Source organism: Pagrus major, chromosome 21, assembly GCF_040436345.1.
Source record: "Pagrus major chromosome 21, Pma_NU_1.0".
NCBI lineage: Eukaryota > Metazoa > Chordata > Actinopteri > Spariformes > Sparidae > Pagrus > Pagrus major.
Genome location: NC_133235.1, coordinates 19,032,798 through 19,050,684, shown reverse-complemented (window position 1 = coordinate 19,050,684; position 17,887 = coordinate 19,032,798). Strand labels below are relative to the sequence as shown.

The following is a 17,887-nucleotide window of genomic DNA, read 5'->3' as shown; positions in this document are numbered from 1 at the left end:
TTTACTGCATCACAGTTGTCTTTGTCACAACCAGAGTCCCATATGTCTGTGAGTGCAGGTCTGGCACAGCAGGTCAAAGCAACAGGCCGCAGCAACCATCTGGCCCTAAATTTGTCAACATGTCAGGTGGGTTTGATTTCCTGCCCTTCACCTCCCTGCTGCTCTCCTTTGGCATGGCAGTCCACGCATGTCAGGTGGCAGCTCTTAACTACCATATGTGTGATGGTGTGTTTGTGTGTGTGTGTGTGTGTGTGTTCTGCATGAGTCTGCTTTTTCTCTGAGCGACACACGCCGGCCAACTCCTACAGGGCAGCTCTAACCTTTGTTGTCATTTCTCTTGGCAGCTACTCTGTCATTATCATCATCATCATCTTTTTCATTTCCCGCTCTTTCTCTCACCGTCACCCTTTATTTGTGTGTGTCAGTCTTTTGTTCTGTCTGTCTGTCTTTCTTTCTGTTTCTGACCCTCTTCCTCTTCGGCTTATGCTGTCACATTGATATATCCGGTTCAACTGTAGACACTCCCTCACTTCTCTCACTCTCTGACTGATCCTGTCATTTCAGGGTGCTGCTAACTGACTGTACTCTGATTTGTCACTCTCTGGTCCAACGCCACGCAGTACTCTCTCTTTATCGTTTACTGCCTGGGTCTCTGCAACATACTTTAGTTTCTTTTTTCTGGATTTGCACACGTTGTCTGGGTTTGCAGCCTATTGTCTAATTGACTTAGCTGCAGCAAACATAAATCCTGCCTTCGAGGTACCTGACATGCTTAAATGAGCTTACATATAGAGGGATGCTAATGCTAACGAAGCCGGTACAGTCGTATAATGAAAAGATGGCATTGTTCAGTCAGAAAGAAATTGCCATTGTACCAACTATTAGAACATTATTTTAGCGTCGAGCAGAGATCCAATTGATATTTCTTAAGATACCAGGTAGTAGTAAAATGACACCTAGAGTATTTACATTTGATAGGGTGGTGCAGCGACAAAAAAACGTCTTGGGTTTCATAATTTATGTACTTTCATATATTAACACACATATTCTGATGTAAATAAAACTTAATTTAAAAACAAATGTGTATGGCTAATATGCCAAATTGAATATCTGACACAGAAGTATGTCATTACATTTCTTCATAAATCAGACTGTAAAAAAATCCAATATAGCTACAAAGCAGTCCTCAGCAGCGCTTATTAATTAATTTGTGACATTGGTCACATTGGCAGACTTAATACAAGAAACAAGTTTCCTATATTAGTTATTAAGGGTGGGCGATATGTCCTTAAAATAACATGGCAATATATTTAGTCTATGTTGCAATACATGGTATATATCTTTTGATATTTTGAAATCTTCTCAAAAGCACTTCATAAATGTTAAAACTGGGCAACCAAATTAAATATCACATTACTTTTGAGCAAATGCCTTGATATTGTTTTGCAGTAATGTGGATATATTGACTTACAAGGGAAGTATTAGAACAAGTAGAACAGTCTGGTAAGTTCAGGAAATGACATTAAAACCAGGACAAAACAACACTACACAGGGTTGTACAACATAATGTTGGTTGTGGTCTTTTTCTTGTGGTGGAGTGTCACAGCCTGAGGAAAGAAGCTGCTCTGTAGTCTGCCCGTATGTCAGCGGAGACGGCGGCAGGGCGGACGGCATGTGGCTGTGGTGGCTGTTGTCTTTAGTATCCTTTTTGCTCTGCGAGGCAGCTTAACTCATCACTATCACTGATGGTCTGGCCGGTTTTCACTGGTCTTTTATTAGGAATTCTGTTGACAGTAAGAAATAAGAAATTGTGTTGTGAACTTAAATGACTTTTTCTTTGCTGAACATTTTTGGGTCGCAGCCTTAAAACAGAGAGAAATCGATTGTGAATGCATTTTTTTTTCTGGTTTTCCGAGTTGTCTGTGTGAATTAGAGCAGCGCAGTAAATCATACTGTGCGCTGCAATTTTAATTTCCAGTGTTATTTCAGCTTTTTTCTCCTGAGACCATTTGGCCTTTCAAGTGAACTTTTAAGAATCAGTGTATCATATAGAGGGCGGAGTAATTGTGATTTCTCTCACTCCTTTTACACTTCTTATTAAATGTTCTCTTCCAACATTTTTTTAATTCAGCACTGAACCCTCCGCACAATAACGCTGAAATAGAAAAGAACATTGTGCACCGTTTTTATTTCCATACGGACATCTCCGGTCCAGACCCCTGCAATAAAACAAAAGTTAGAGTGCAGTTTATATTGGAGTGCTGGCCTGTACTTATTTACTCAGAACAAATGACTTGCTTCATCGTTGCCGTGTGGCAGAGTAGCATATCATCACCGGCTGTTGTGTTGATGTTGCCCTGATCTTCGTCTATCGACTACGCTGAGCAGGAAGATGGTAATTGAATTGCCCGTCGTGGCCCGGCCTTCCGCTTTATTCGGGAGCTCCTCTGCGTCCGGACTGCCAGAAAGTCATTACAGCAAATTAGTTATTCTGGCCCCACGCCAGCTCTGTCACGCTCTTCCCTCCTCACTCTTTGTGGTCTGTGCCAAGCTCTCATAAAGCAGGAAACACACTGCTGCGAATATGATTGAAGACTGTAAGGTTATGAATTAGATATACATAGCCTGGCGCTTGTTTGTGTTTGTGGGTGTTTGTGTGTGCATGGTTGACTGCAGCGTCTAATCAAGCTTTGATGAGCCTCCTGTTTCCCAGGTGGCTGTGGAATGAAGGGATCATCATCTTTTATTAAGAACGCGTGGCCGAGTGCATTTAGTCACAAACAGTCACACAGGCTCTGATGAACGCAATCACTCTCTTTCTACTTTTCTTAATCATGTGCTTTTCTTGTAATTACCGTTGCTATGCGTGTCAAACTTTACCTTCTTGCACAGCAAATATGCAGTTTACAAAAAATGGCTGTGGCAGTTTTACCCCTTGATATTTGCATTCATTTTTTGAATGAACAGGTCCTTCCTTTTCAGACAGAAGTTGAAAGAAGCCTCTTGTTTCTTAATGGGGGACTGTTGATATTGGCAGCTGAACTGACAGCAGCTAGCAGATTTTAGCTCGCTGGCTAATTAAACTACTGCAGGGTTGGTAGCTGTCACGCTGCCCGAACACATCTCACACTAAAGAGGAAGCCTCAAAGCTGCTCCGTCATGTAAAAATTGTTGCATATGCTAAATAAGCACAAAGGCAGTCTGAACACTACATTTCAGCACCTATTGTTGAAATAGACTGCAGTTTGCATGGCTTTTGTTGATGGAGGAGCGCACACAGACCCCTCCAAAATCATAAAATATCGTTAGTCTAAGTTGAATTTGCCTCATTTAATTAGCTTTGCAAATGTATATCTTTTTATTAAATGGCAGAGCCGCTAACTTCAGCCCGAAGTCAGTTAGTTAACAATGTGCTCCTTGTCCTTAATAGTAACATTGGCTTACTTCAAGTATTAATCTAGTTAGCTGGATATGCTAACGATCACAGTTTATGTTAGAGTTTTTAAAGCGGACTGTCAGTCTGCCTCATGGACCCCTCTTAAACATGTGGAGAAATCAAAAGGTCGACATTGATAGTTACAATTGCTAAACTATGATTGGACAGTCGCTGTTTTGCGGATGTCGGTTTTCCTTTTGCATCCGAACACACTGTATGCACAGTTGCACACACAGGAAGCCACGCACGCACTTGCACGCATTCAACTCAATCTCCATTAAGTGAGATAAGGTGAAATCTCTCCGCCTCTTCTGTGGTCTCTCATTTCCTGCACTGACTGACCGGCCGATTGATAGGTTGAGAGACCCCGCCTCCGTCTATCTGCAGGAGACTGATAAATCCTGTCGCACACTCACACAGACACTTAAAAATTGTGCACAGACACACACACTATAGTCAAACACACACACACTAGCTGTTCGGTGACAATCATTCAGGCCAGGGCAGTGGCAGGGCCTTAATCCATCTCCATGGCAACAGACCAGGTGTGTTGTGAATGTGTATGGTGACCCTACGTAGGAGACGGTTATATGTTGGCATCTGTCACACACACATGCTCACACACAGTCACAGAGGGAGCATCAATGGATTTATCTGGTGATACTCAGATATGGCTGATAGGGTTAATTGGTTTTCAGAGGGCATGTAGAGAGAGAGGAGACTGACACTGACCAGATTACTGCAGAGACACCGGGGAAACACTGCCACGGACGGAAAGAGCAAGAAGCAGGAGAGGAGCGCAGAGAAAATAAATGTAAGTGCTGACATGAGAGCAGGAAGTGCACGGAGGGGAGGTGGGAGAAGATTTACTTCAGACATCGGGAGTCGAGGAGAAGTCAAAGAAGAAGTGAGGATGAAAGATGTGAGCAAAGTTTGAAACAAGTATTTGGATGCAGCAAATTTCTGTATATTTCCTTGATTTCTTCCTTTGTTTTTTAGCAACGAGGGAGACTAATTAGAAACAAGATAAGAAGTGGGACTATTAGTGAAACTAATCGTCCCACCTCTTAATTTGACTCCATAATTTGACTCTATATTGATTTAAGTTTGGATCCAAAGTGTTTGAATTAGAGCACAGCTGATACGTGACGCGTCTGCTGAGAGATCCCAAGAAACTTCAGGGCAGAAATGAAAAAAAAAAAAAAATGTGTTCGTGGTAGATCTTAACTCAAAGTCCATTAAAGTGGTTTTACTGGACCTTTTGATCATATCATATGATCCTTATCAGCACAGAGTTTGATCAGATGTTGTAGATGTACGTCACATTATATCATTAAAAGCTCCAAGTTGACTCCGACTGGGGAAGTTTGTTGTGTCGTGTCACTCCCCATCCCAACACCCCTCTCGCTGTCTGTCATTTCTTCCCTGTCAACTCACTAATAAACTCATAAAATGCCCCAAAACATGTAAAAACACCATTAGAGAGCACTGACAAGTGTATTTTTGAACTGCAAAATGTAAAAGTTTAAAATTCAAAATTTAAAAAGAAATAAAAACTACTAATTTTTCCTCATCAGACTTTTTAAAATACTCTAATATCAATAGTATCAGCCTCAAAAATCTAAAATTGGTTGTGATATAACAACATTATGCATTATGTATTATGTCCCGGTCGTCTTTTACAGTTTCATTCTTCTCTTGTTACATAATAATGCTGCACCACAGCTGCAGTAAATGCCTGCAGGGCAGGTGATTATAGTCAGAGAGGGTTGCACAGAATTTCAAATGTGATACTTTAGAATAATATAAATTAATTAAGTTTAGTTTACTTTATTGCCATTGCAACACACGAGAGAAACTTGGTGAGCTCATTGTGCAGGACAATCTGTTTGTACTTACTGATGGAGATGTTGTCATATTGTGGCTCCATCTTCTCCTTAACTGAAAAGTAAAAAAATTAAATTTTCCAGATGAGTTCATTTAATGAATAAATCTGCATCATCTCGGTGTTATTAGTTGACTTACACATACAGTATATGACTTGTCATCCTCCAGGGTACAGATAAAAAAATAACAATTAAGCTCAAAGATGCACCACTTCGATCACTCGTTGATGAAGGCTGTTCGTCTCATGAAACTCACAAACTTAAACTTTTTAACAAAATACCACTTGTGATGGCAGCGACAAGGGGAGGTCAACGAGGTAAATGACTGTTTGAATGCTGGATGAGAGTGGAGACCTCTCAGGTAGAGGCTCCCACCCCACCTGAGTTAAAGTGGCGTTAGTGTGGGTGGGTTTGATGATTAATGTGACCTTCCACGCGCTCTTTCTAGCAAGGCTAACGGACATGAAGTTCAAATTGTTTCCCTTGGAAAATTTATTTTACAAAAATGACCCATAGCATGTTATATCTAGAAGCGCAAATTCAAGGGCAGTTGGACTTACTTTGGGTCCTTGAAGACATTTTATCCTGAAGCCCTCAGGATGCTTCTTCAAGATTCAGAGGTTAAATGACTCCCCACCAGTCACTCAAAACTGGAGAAACCTTTTGAGACAAAACGCCTTCAAGGATCTGCCAAGTCCCGTTTCCCTTGACTTGTGGATGTACCTGGATATACCTACAAACCTTGTAGTGATTTTGTAGTGAGTTTCACTTTTCTAATTTTCCCCTGCTTCTTTGAAGTAGCAGTGAGATTGTTGGAAGGAGGTGTTTCAGATTCATGCCTGTTTGTTCCCTGAGCGCAAGTGAGCAACAGCTTTTCCAAACACTGCAACCACAATTTACACATCTTTGCTTTGCCGTGAAAGTGACTTTCCATCACATTCGACAGGTGTGTGCAGGGGGATTTCTAACACTCAGGAAACCTTTTTGAAAAAGTTTGAAAGAGCACATTGAGCCTTCAAGACGGCTGAGACATTGGTGTCATGAATATTTCACAAGAACTCTGAAATTCTGATGGCAGTTGTTTTTTTTGTTTTTTTTTTGCACACAGTCAGTTTTATCTTCAGGCTTGTTGAGATGCTTAATTATCGATTCCCCTGAAGTTGATAAGCAGCTCCAGATGGCCCAGTTCTCGCTCCCAAATCCCACGTTTCTCTCAGTGGTGCCCTGCCTCATGCACACTGTTGAACACATTACGGGGAGCTGCCAGTAACCACAACAGGGAGCGTTGCAGCCACAGTTTCCTGCTGTCAGTCATTGAGCTGCTCCACTGGAGCAACTGGACACCTTGATGGCAGATGATGAGTGCTCTCCATTCAATTACCCCACCCGTATTTTTTCTAGCCAAGCCAGTGATTCACCCCAGCAGTTTTCCAGTCAGACGTCTCCTTTCCCAGCTGCTGCCTGCACTTAATTCCAGTTATCAACCGCCTGTGATGTCTCGGGAATCGGTCATATTTGCTGGTGCAAAAAGTTTGTCTTTCATCTCACGTATCTAAACCTATTTCTTTTAAAAGCTGCTTTAATCAGTATTTTATATGAACACGTGTAATGTGAAAGATGTCAATGGTAGTGGCTGACCCTGCACTTCCCCTCAGCTTTACGGAGCATTTTTTTTGTGTGTCTTTCAGCCAATGTTTTGGTATGGCAGTCTTCAGCATAAAAGCTCTGATAAACACACTCCACAATATTTGCCCAGCACCAAACAGCAAACAATGACGTTTGTGACTAGATGGTGAACATAGCCCAGGATTAAGCAGCTAAAGAGACAGATATTTCCCTCGAGAGCTGATGTTGACCAAGTCAGAGCTTAAAGGAGAGTGAACATTGGACTTAACGTCCTCAAATAGCTTGAAGCATGACTCCAAATGAATGATAATGTTGCTGGATGTCTGCTGAATATGTACTGTCACTTTTTGTCACACTCCATATCGACTTAAGTACAGGTTGATGTAGCCAGTGTTGTGTTTACAACTTGTTGAGCTTTCACGAAGTGTTCGTTAATCCTCCAGCAACAAAATATAAAAATTTAAATTAAGCAGCATCATAATGATAATGATTCTGTTATTTAGATGCCAATTATGACACAATGAACAAATGAAAGTTTGGAGGCATTGTCTGTTTTCAAACAGTCCCAGCTAACATTTAATTTAAAGGGTGCAGTGCAGTGCGAGGTAGCTTGCAAAGCGATTTCCATCATTGTGATGGGGACCTGTTTGGTTTAAGAATTTACAATATTATGTGACAAATGTGGATAAGTTGCAGATGAATAGTAAAGGCCTGTGAAGCTCAGTCCAGTCAATTGAGGGTTGAGGTGCTTTCAGCTGGAACAGGCAGAGATATAACTCAAAGAAACCATTTGTGACACACACATACTTGTCACACTTATCAGTAAACTCATTTATACTCAAGTTTGAGAGTACAAATTCACATGCACATTCACACTGTACTATTTACAGCCTGATCAAAAATTAATGGAGCAGAAATGTCCTTGAAAGCTAAAAGATTCCTGTGAAAATGCAAATGTGAGGCTTAAAAATCGCCCTCTGCTAAATTGGAGTCCCATTTCTGCATTTTCACCCTGTCAACATGTAATTTGTTGATTTGTCAAATGTTTACACGTGAATGGTTTTGCCGTCCCCTGTGGGTCTCTGCAGGCAAATTGTGGCTGAGCAGTTCTGTCCAGTGCATTGTGGGTGAGAAAAAATGGGTACAGGTTTTTTTGTCAGGAAACAACAGCCCTAAAGCTGGAGAGAAAAAAAATGGAAAGTGCAAAATTCAGCCGGCAGCAGGGGAAAATGCAGCGAGTCCACAGAAAAACACTGTGTCAACAAAATACAACAACCAATATTGAGAAAAACTCAACAGTGGCGTGGTGGGAGATGGACTGGTCCAAACACAGCACCATCCTCCGCTATATGGCCTCTCGCCAGTACATACTGTGAGATAGATAGGGTTGCATTTTGTAGATTTAAATTTGAAATGCAATGGTTAAAAATTGAGTACACCGACCCACACACTCGAATGCCTGCAAACCACTCTATCTATAAATCCCATCACCTTCGTATACACACACTTTTTAAAAGGCCTGTCCGATAATGGGTGTCAGTTTACCTCATATCCTGCAAGTGATGTGAATCGCTCATGGCAGGAAGTGATTGGGAAAGATGTAGGGCGCCATAAAGCCGAGATGCTGCGAGGTATCACACACAGATGTCTTATTAAAATAATATACAATGACCGCAGCGATGCTTGATGAGGTTAGGAGCACAAAAAGAGGGACTTGGTTTTTGTGAAGATATATTGGCTCTGCAGATCTCTCTCTGTCTCAGTCGTGACGTGATGGCTCACTGCTCTGTAGAAGAAAGTGTATTTTGCGCAGGTGCATGGTGTTATTCTGTGGTGTTTAATTCAAGTTGCTAATGGAACTGTAAACAAAAGCAGGCACAAGAAAAAGGAAGTCGTGGCCAGATATCGATTATCAGGAGGCCCAGAAACATTTGCCGCTAAATCCTTGTTAGACGATGGCCAATTAGGCTCGCGGGTGTCGGCTATTGAAGATATATTTTGTGTCAAACTCAGAAAAGCAGCAGGGGACCTCAAAGTTTTAGCTGACCACATGGTTTAGTGTTGACAAAGCACTAAAAAATTATAGTGAAACATTTTGAAAATTTCAACTTTTAAGCTTTTCATTTAAAACATTTTATTTCTATTATCAAATATCAAAATGTGTAGATTTACGTAACTTTTTTGACACTTTGTAGCAGTTAGAGTGCAGACAATTAATCCTATAAAACTCATCTGTTTATTTTAGAACATATTTTTTCCCAAGAATCACTGAATACTCTACAACTTATATTAAATACTATTGTTTTTAAAGATTTAATACCCTTTTTTTGTTCTGAAATATCGGATGCTCATCTTGCTTTCCTTAGTTTCTGGGCTAACATCAGTCATATTTTGCTCTCATAACCTCATATGATGTTGTTCCAACCTATTGAACCAACTGTTATTCAAAAACAAACAGAAGACCACTTTAGCTGATATTCGGAGCCCCAGTGGATTTGTGACAATAGATTTACTTGTTACCTGCACAGGGGATTATGCTCTCAAATCTCAGGTATTAGTGGGCTTACGGGGGGGATTACGCATTGTACTTGATTCACGGTGGGTCCGAACTGATAATGCACCAGTATGGGAGCCAGTGTACCTCCCAAAAAAAGAAAGAAGTGTATCCTGAACAGAAGTAAGGACAGGCAGTACATTAATCATCTTGGAGATTTTCTGTGCTGTCAAAAGTGGGTGGTTTTCCCGAATGGCCGAGGAATACGTGACTGCAGCAAATTTGTAACAGCGGTTCATTGTTCTGCTACATACTGTAGATACTGAGACATTCATCCAACAGGGACGTACTTTTTTATGATAGGAGGAATGAGGCTTCACAGGGGGACCCAGGCTCATTTACATAAACAAATGTAATCATGTGGGGCTCCTCATATTTTAGAGGTTTTGCATAAGGACTTAACTGCACAGCACTCAGTAGATTTGCATGAAAGTCTACATTACAATCATGAAAACTCAAAAAGCTATATTTGTAGCTCACTATACTGTTGTGGTATATGCTGTCCTGTCCTGGGGGTAGTGTGGGATCATGGGAGTTGTTGTCTTCATTCTTAAGCAACCAGGCGGTTTTATTCGCATCACATGTCGATTGGTTCGCCAGCCTCTTTTTGGAAACATTTGTGATAATGTAAATACACAACTCGACAAAATATACAACAAAGGTTTAACTGGTCGTCTAATCGTCTCAGCTCTAATGCGTAGGTTTTACTTCCATTCCACCTCTAACTAAATTCAGTATTTTATATACATCTGCAGCTTTCTATAAAATGAGCAGATGAAGTCGCTCACCCAAGTAGAACTTGCTCAGGGACATGAGGCCATTTGTACTAAAGTAAATGGAGAACTTGTACAGTAAGTGAATAAAAGCGCTTCCTGAGGGAAAATCGTCCTGATGACTCAGTCTGTTAATGCATGTACCAGGTACTGACAGTACAAAGAGTTTGAATTTTTATCTCCCTGCTGGACGGCACATCTCTGTCTCTCTATCCACTTCCTGGGCTTTTTTTTCAAAGCACTTGTTATGAAAATAGATTCAGGGAATGTTCAAAGAGGATGGACTGTCAACGTGCGTCAGAAAAGTATCTGCCAAAGAGTGTCAGGTTGCACGGTAGCTTTACTTCTTGCTCACTGACCTCCCTGCAGCTTGTCAAGGACTTGGGGTTTACCAAGCAAAGCTGTTGCACAAGTGCTCTGCAGAAAGAGACTAACAGTACCTTGTATGTTATTAAATTTATAACTGTCACATATACTAACCTCGACTATCTTACACCGCTGTGCAATTTGGCAAGAACGCATTTATCTAAACCAAAAGTGTTGAACCTGAGCCATGCAGAGACTGAAAAACAGATGTATTTCACTGCAGCCGCCGCCTCTCCTGGGGTCCATACACAAATCAGTTCATACTGCGTGTCGGGATTAATACAGACCAGAACCACAGACACTTAATAATGATGCTTGAAACTGACGTGTCAACTTAGCTGTTGATGACATCAGCTGTATTAAGCCTAAAGGAAATTTATGATATTTCTCATCCTTGGGCTTTTCTAAACCAACGTGTCGTCATTTTTTTGCATCTTGGGTGTGGACAGCTAATAGATATCATAAGATAATGTGACAATGACAGTTGAGGTTGCACTAAGATTACACTTTAATTAGCTGTCAACCTCCTTGTCTTACCAAAGCGACAGGGAAAAGGCGCTCATGTGGACGACTGTGCTGTTTGAGCATTTATCTGATCCCCAATCAGTTAAACCATTGAATGATTTGTGCGAATGAGAGAGCATCAATCTGTATGTTTGAGGGAAACATTTGAGTGTTTGTGTTAATAGACAGTTGTTAGCCAGCTAGCTAGCTAAACTGTAAATTGTTGTTACTAAATTGCTAAAGTGCATGTTATTCATCTCTTGGGCATTGTCTCTGAGTCCAAAGATAGTTCAACACAAATTAACCCCTTGTATTAGCTATTTTGACGAGCTGCATAATGATCTGCCTAGCTGTTTCGTTAGCTAGCTAGCAACCTATCAATTTGCAGTAGCCTAACAAAGAGCATTTATTACTTTTTGTTTTAAATGTAGCATTAAACAGAGATAAACCCCTAAATGGTTAAAAAAAAAAAATAGTGCTCAAAATTAAAAAAAAAATATGACAATACTATAATTGTGGCCATTCTCACTATGGCTCATGCTAACTTTGTGCTTGCCCTCTTTGTTATTGAGTTCTGAGAAACATGACTCCAGCAAAACACATAGGCAAGCAGCCTCTTCGAAACCTTTTTTAATAGCACCACCTCCAAGTTGTTTCAGATGAATGTAGAGCAGCGACAGCCATGCTAACGAATCGCATTCATCATCAGAGTCTACACCGAGCATGATTGGCTGAAAAAAACTCACATAAGGTGTAGGATCCATATTTTACTATCCTGATCAAGAGGAAATGAGTTAAAACTGTTCTTGGGGTCAAGAACACACTATTTCTTTCTGGATTAGTACAGAAAAAAACACCTCTGATGTGAGCCCGACCTCATTTGGCTCGTTATGACTCATTCTCTCTGTATTTATGGTAGCAGAGCCTGTAGCAGTTGAACATGGTTGTTAACATACATGAAAATGTAAAAGCCCAAATTGCAGTTGGCTGCTGCAGCGCTCTAACCAACTTAGCATTTTACAGTACTGAAGTATAATGAAAATAGCATGTTTCATATAACAGTAATGGCATTATTGATTCTCTCTTGTTCATGTAGTGTCTTTTTAATGCTCTGTTTAACTCTTGTATTAGTCTTCATTTAACCTAACAAAGGCTCTCACAGTTCAAGGGCTCATGTTTTACATTATAGACGCAGAGTTACGGTATCTGTCATCCAGTTAATTAAAAATGTTATTAATATCACACATCCTGATTGTGCTCAGATGACTCAATGTTCTGTTTTCACTCAGAGCCTTTTAAGCAGTTAACAGCTGGTGAAGCCACATTATCTGCCCTCCTCATCTGTACTGTATGTGAACAATGAAATAATGATCTTTCTTGTGTGTTTTCTTGCAGTTGGGTGAGGACACTTTCAACCGTGCCAAGTTGTTGAACGTCGGCTACACGGAGGCTCTGAAGGACGCAGAGTACGACTGCTTCATCTTCAGCGACGTGGACCTGATCCCGATGGACGACCGCAACCTTTACCACTGCTACGACCAGCCGAGACACTTCGCCATCGCCATGGACAAGTTTGGCTTCAGGTGAGGTGATTTTAACACTGATGAGCAAACATGGTGCCTGACCTCTAAGCACCAGTTCTGCTTGCATTTACCTCAATGAGTCTTGAAGCTTAGGAAGACTTCAGCCTATTTGAATACAATATAGGTTATTGTATTTGCCAAAATCAGATTTTTTTTTGTTTGAGCTCATCTCTTTTGTAAAACATGTAGAATTTAAATATGCAGTCTGCTGTCTAGTATTGAGAAGGCCTACAGTCTTTGTTGTGACAGACAATTCACAGTACTTAATTTGACTAAATCTCATTATACTTTGAAATCCTTGTCTGAAGCCCAAATTAGCATAAAATTACACCACAGTTCAATGCTGCCAATTTTTATTTGGTCATACTTCAGTAGTCCTAACAAGAGCACATGACACAAAGTGTAACTAACAAGTCTAGACTACAGCCTTGTGAAAAGATCCTGATTAGGCCCAGTAGAGAGCACGCTGCTGCAGCTACTGTTTCTACAGCATGAAGAAACCTTTGTGTGTGTTTTTCTTTTCATATTTTATACAATCGAGACAATGACTTTGTTGATGCCATTGTTGCTGTTAAATTCACTAATGAAAATCAGAGACAGTTTGTTGTCCACCACAAGACATATACCCATTTCATACTGGAAAAACAACCCACTTACACCCGCTGACATCTGGTTTCTGTCACCAGTGGGAAAGGGTACAATCTTTATTCATTACGGTGTCAAATGACCCAGGTGGACACGTTCATTTTTCCCCTTTTTCCAGCAAGATGTGATGACCTATTTGTGTGTAAATAGTTTTCCGGGCATCATTCAGTCGGCATTGAGTTTGAAAGAGAAACTAAAGGAAAGTAAAAGATATAAAAGCATCGTGATCAGTACTGTAAATGTACAACTCTCACCAGAGATGCGAAGGAAGCCAGATGTCTCACCCCTTCGCTACTTCCATCTCCAGCTCTGGAAAAAACGATGTGTCTAATTCAGTGTTGTTGATTAAGACTTTTTAGAACAAGTTTTAATGTCGTCTGGATGCAGTGTGATGAGGTTTGACCTGTTTGACCTTGAACGTGACACACCAGAAACAAAAAACAGCAACATAAAGACAGCTTGTCTACTGACGATGGGAAAGGAGTCAATCGCCTAATTTAAGCAGGTTTACCCGCCTTTAAAAAACCTGAATATATGCACTCATTTTGCTGTAAAAATGGTAGTAGTGTTAAATACACACCAAACAATAGACCAATTTAGAGAACGATCATCAATTGCATCCCAGTACACAAGAGTAAAAAAAAAAATACATACTGTAGAGTCAGAAACATACACTTACTAATCTGTAATATAATAAAAATCCTAAAATGATTTTTGTGTATTCAGCAGCAAATGTCATTCGCCTTGGCTGTCATTTCTGTTTGTGGAGACTCATTTATAACCAAGAAGTTTCAAGGACTTTACAGAGACGAAGAGATAAAAATCCAACAATGAGTCACAAAACAGAGAGACTTCCTATAATAGTCAGCATCATGAACCTTAGACTTCTTTGTGGAGGTGGAGGAAAAAACAGAGGAATCCTGACTTAGGAAGCATATTGAAAGAAACCTTTTTCAGAGAGGAAGCCACACATGAAAGACTGCAATGGATGCCAGTTTAAAGCTGAGGAATAACCCTGAAAACAGCGGGGAAGAAATTCTGTTGTTGGGAAAGTCCCATCTGAGCAGCTCTCGAGCATGTTATTAAAACGCAGTGTTGACAAAAGAGCTCCAGTTTTAATGATTGGTTAGGTAATGTTATATTTGAGTCTTTAAATGGCACCACACCTGCCTTTAATTATCTAAAAGCACTGGAAGCATTGATTAATGGCCTAAACATGGCCGGTGAATGTGACCTACCGATTCAAGAGCTGTCAGTCCGCAAGAGTTATCCTACTGAAAACCCTCGGGGGCTCCAGCAGGTCCCTGATATAGTGCTCAATAAGCTAATGCTATCTGGCAACAAATACTATACCAGGTGGTAAGCAGGGTTGTAGCTAGCATTTCTTATTAGCAATGAATCAGTGAATACTTTCTGGCTTCTAGAAAATGAAGTAAAGAGGAGATAAAAGTAAAGCCAGGTGGTTTGACTGAGTGGAGGGTCACATGATTGATTATAGTTAATTGCTGTGGTAAAAATCAGATCACTGTACAAAATTGGTTCCCAAGGTCAAAGTGGTCTGAGTCTGCACTTTTACCATTTAGTCCTCCCAGTTTTAGCATTTAGGAAGACTGACTGAAATTAAATGAAATTCGATTCAGGCATCATGACGCAAGAGTACATTTTGTATTTTAGCAGGAAGGCAACCTTAGCTGCTCTCAAAAGTAAAGGCACTGGAAGTTTTTGTGATACATGGTGAAAACATTGCCAGTGAAAGTCAGGTCACATTAAGTGCTATTCCATTACCTTAGCACCTCGCAACACCTAACAGCTCTCTGAGCAGAAAGGGTCACCTTGAAGTCCGTTTCACAACACGGCTCTTTGCAAAACATTCCACAAATTACAGTCTTTCAAAGGACCTTATGCAATGAATTAAATTATATTACCATTATATTGTTCAGACGTTTAAGTACTCGTTCCCTGGATAACACCCAGCATGAGTGTGCTACAGGCCCATTTGCACATTTATGGAGAGCACATTTTTGTTCGGTCATGACCCAATCCTGGAAACATTAGCATGCTATTCAGTGACTTACATGTGTCATCATGCTCTGTCAACTTTTAGAAAATTAAAGACAGGCAAAGTGGGAAATAATCAAATCGGTGACAGGTGCAATGCACCAATAAAACAGGAACCACAAACTGGTGTAAAACCTGCAGTATGATTTGATTATTGGAGACTGATAGTCCCTGTAGATATGTGCCAGCTTTTAATGTGTACAATGTGATGAAAAATGTCAAGAAATGAAACTCTCTTACATCTATTTCCTGTGTCTTGTTGTCCCGAAGTCATAGTCCTGGTCAGAGCTGATGTAAATCGCCTCTGTAGTGTATCCCCTGTCTTTAAAATGACCTCCGCCGGTCATGGAGACTGATTTCAGTTCCTCTTTGGTGTCCGGCCATGTTCACCCTCCGGCTGCCACATCCCCCATGTGATCCGCGGTCCAGGTCCCAGCAACCAAGCCATGAGCTAATTAGTTAAGGGTAGCTAGCCACACTCAAGGATAGATAGCAAAGAGCTGCAGTTGCTGGTAACTCCGGTGATATTCTGCCCCCTTTGTTTTTGGAGATACCTTCAAATGTGCTAATGAAGTTAGCAGTAACGTAGCGGTGCAGTGTGTACAGTTTAGGCTATATGTTGATAAATAAATGCTACAAGACCCAAGCCAAGTTCATGTGTCTTGCTTTGACACAGAGACACTTTGAGGTGAAATGTATTTTCACCTGAAGAATATAATGGCTTAAATTGTTCGCTTACAGTCACCTTATGTCACAGAATCACCTGCCACAGCTGGTTGTTTATCTGCCATCCCCAAGTTATTACTGGCTGTAAACAAGGAGCCAAAGGAGCTGAGGTGACCTTTGACCTGTGTCTGCCAAATGTCATCTCACACTTTTACTATGTCTCAGAAGAGTTTGAGTGTATTTCATGATGACTGAAACTTTTCCTTGGAAATAATCAGACCATTATGGAGTTTCTGTTGAAGATATATCAGCATTTTTTTGTTTATCCTTTGAGTGAGACGTAATAAAAATGTTTAATTGTTTCTCAAGATAAACATGCAAACACTCTATTTCACTCTTCTTCTTCCTCATCATATTTGTTGCTGGGAGAACTTGTGCAGAAACATATGGTCCCATTAGTTTCTGCTTGTCATCTTGTAACAGGGAGCTGTCATATGTCTGACAACGTACACTGTACAGTATATACATACACACACTCAATCTCTCTCTCACACACACACACACACATAAACACACAAGCATCACCCTCTGGTTAGACTCCAGGCGGCTGTCATGACACTCGCAGCTGACGTCCGTCCCACTCCACTAGTCTCACGACTTTTGAGGAAAAAATAAAACGCTGGTACGCCTGATTTTGTCCACTGCCTTCTCCCACACACACACACACAGACCATCCTTCAACATGTCATACTCACTCTTTCTGACCGTCTTTCTGTTCTCATCTTCTCTAAGCTCTAATTTATCTATGTCATGTGTTTTCATCGTTCTAAGGTCACAGGATTCATGTTGGAGCACTTCTGAAATCCAATTTAGTGTCATCCAATGTTTCCGTTGTAAATGGGATTGCTGCAGGTAGCAAACTTGTCATTGAAGCCTTCATTGCATCAAAACTAACAAGACCTGTGAGGAATGACATGTGTTCAGCTGCTCATAAGCACCAAAGGCCTCCAGTATGAAGGAATACAATGGCCCCTTGCTATGGCCGGTCATTTCATGTGCCTTGAGTGGATTATATATGGATAGGGATTATCCACTTATTATACAAAAAGGCACCAATAAATTATCCACTTAAAAACGCATCAAAGACGAGACACATTGGGAAAAGATCTGATTGCCTAAAACACTTCCAAGAGGTTATTCAAATGCTAATTCTGTCATCTTTACAAGCTTCATGTAAAAAACAGACCTCCTCCTAATGCATCACATTAGGATAATGCATCTGACATTGTCAGTTTAGCAAGCACAGAGAAAATGCACAGGCACAGCAGTAGTCTGCACAGATGCTTGAAGCTTAAGAATGTAATTAAAAGTAATTATTTTTTATTAATGATAACTTTAATTTGAGTGGGTTGCCATGATTATATGATTTCATGAGCTGACTTATGAGAAAATGTTCCTTTCTCTGTGCACGAGCACGGACTTTTTACCCGGCAACAGTATGGACAAGGCAATCCCAACTTCCTTCATTGTGTTCAGTGAATTAAATTTGCTCCAGCTGGCATTTTTAAAAATCATTTCGCCCAGTTAGCAATGATAATGCCTTCCTATGAATGCTAGAAACAAAGCAGGATGTGATGGAAATGATGGGAGCTCACATCAGTCTCACTGTCTCTGTTGTCCTCATTCACAATAAGTGCTCTTGCTTCCTGTTGCAGGGATGTTTCTCTCTGACTTCAATGATTGGGATGAACATGGTTAAAGTGAGTTTTTGGGCTTTGGTTTTTCATTTC

The 17,887-nt window shown here is 40.6% G+C and overlaps 1 protein-coding gene across 1 annotated transcript in view; it reads left to right on the top strand.

The window, feature by feature from the left end:
* The window catches only part of b4galt2 (UDP-Gal:betaGlcNAc beta 1,4- galactosyltransferase, polypeptide 2), a 149,200-nt gene that overhangs the window by 100,396 nt on the left and 30,917 nt on the right, over positions 1-17,887 (top strand). The window contains exon 4 of the mRNA XM_073491600.1: positions 12,541-12,728. Coding sequence (XP_073347701.1) covers positions 12,541-12,728 — 188 coding nt within the window. The remainder of the gene's footprint in view (positions 1-12,540; positions 12,729-17,887) is intronic.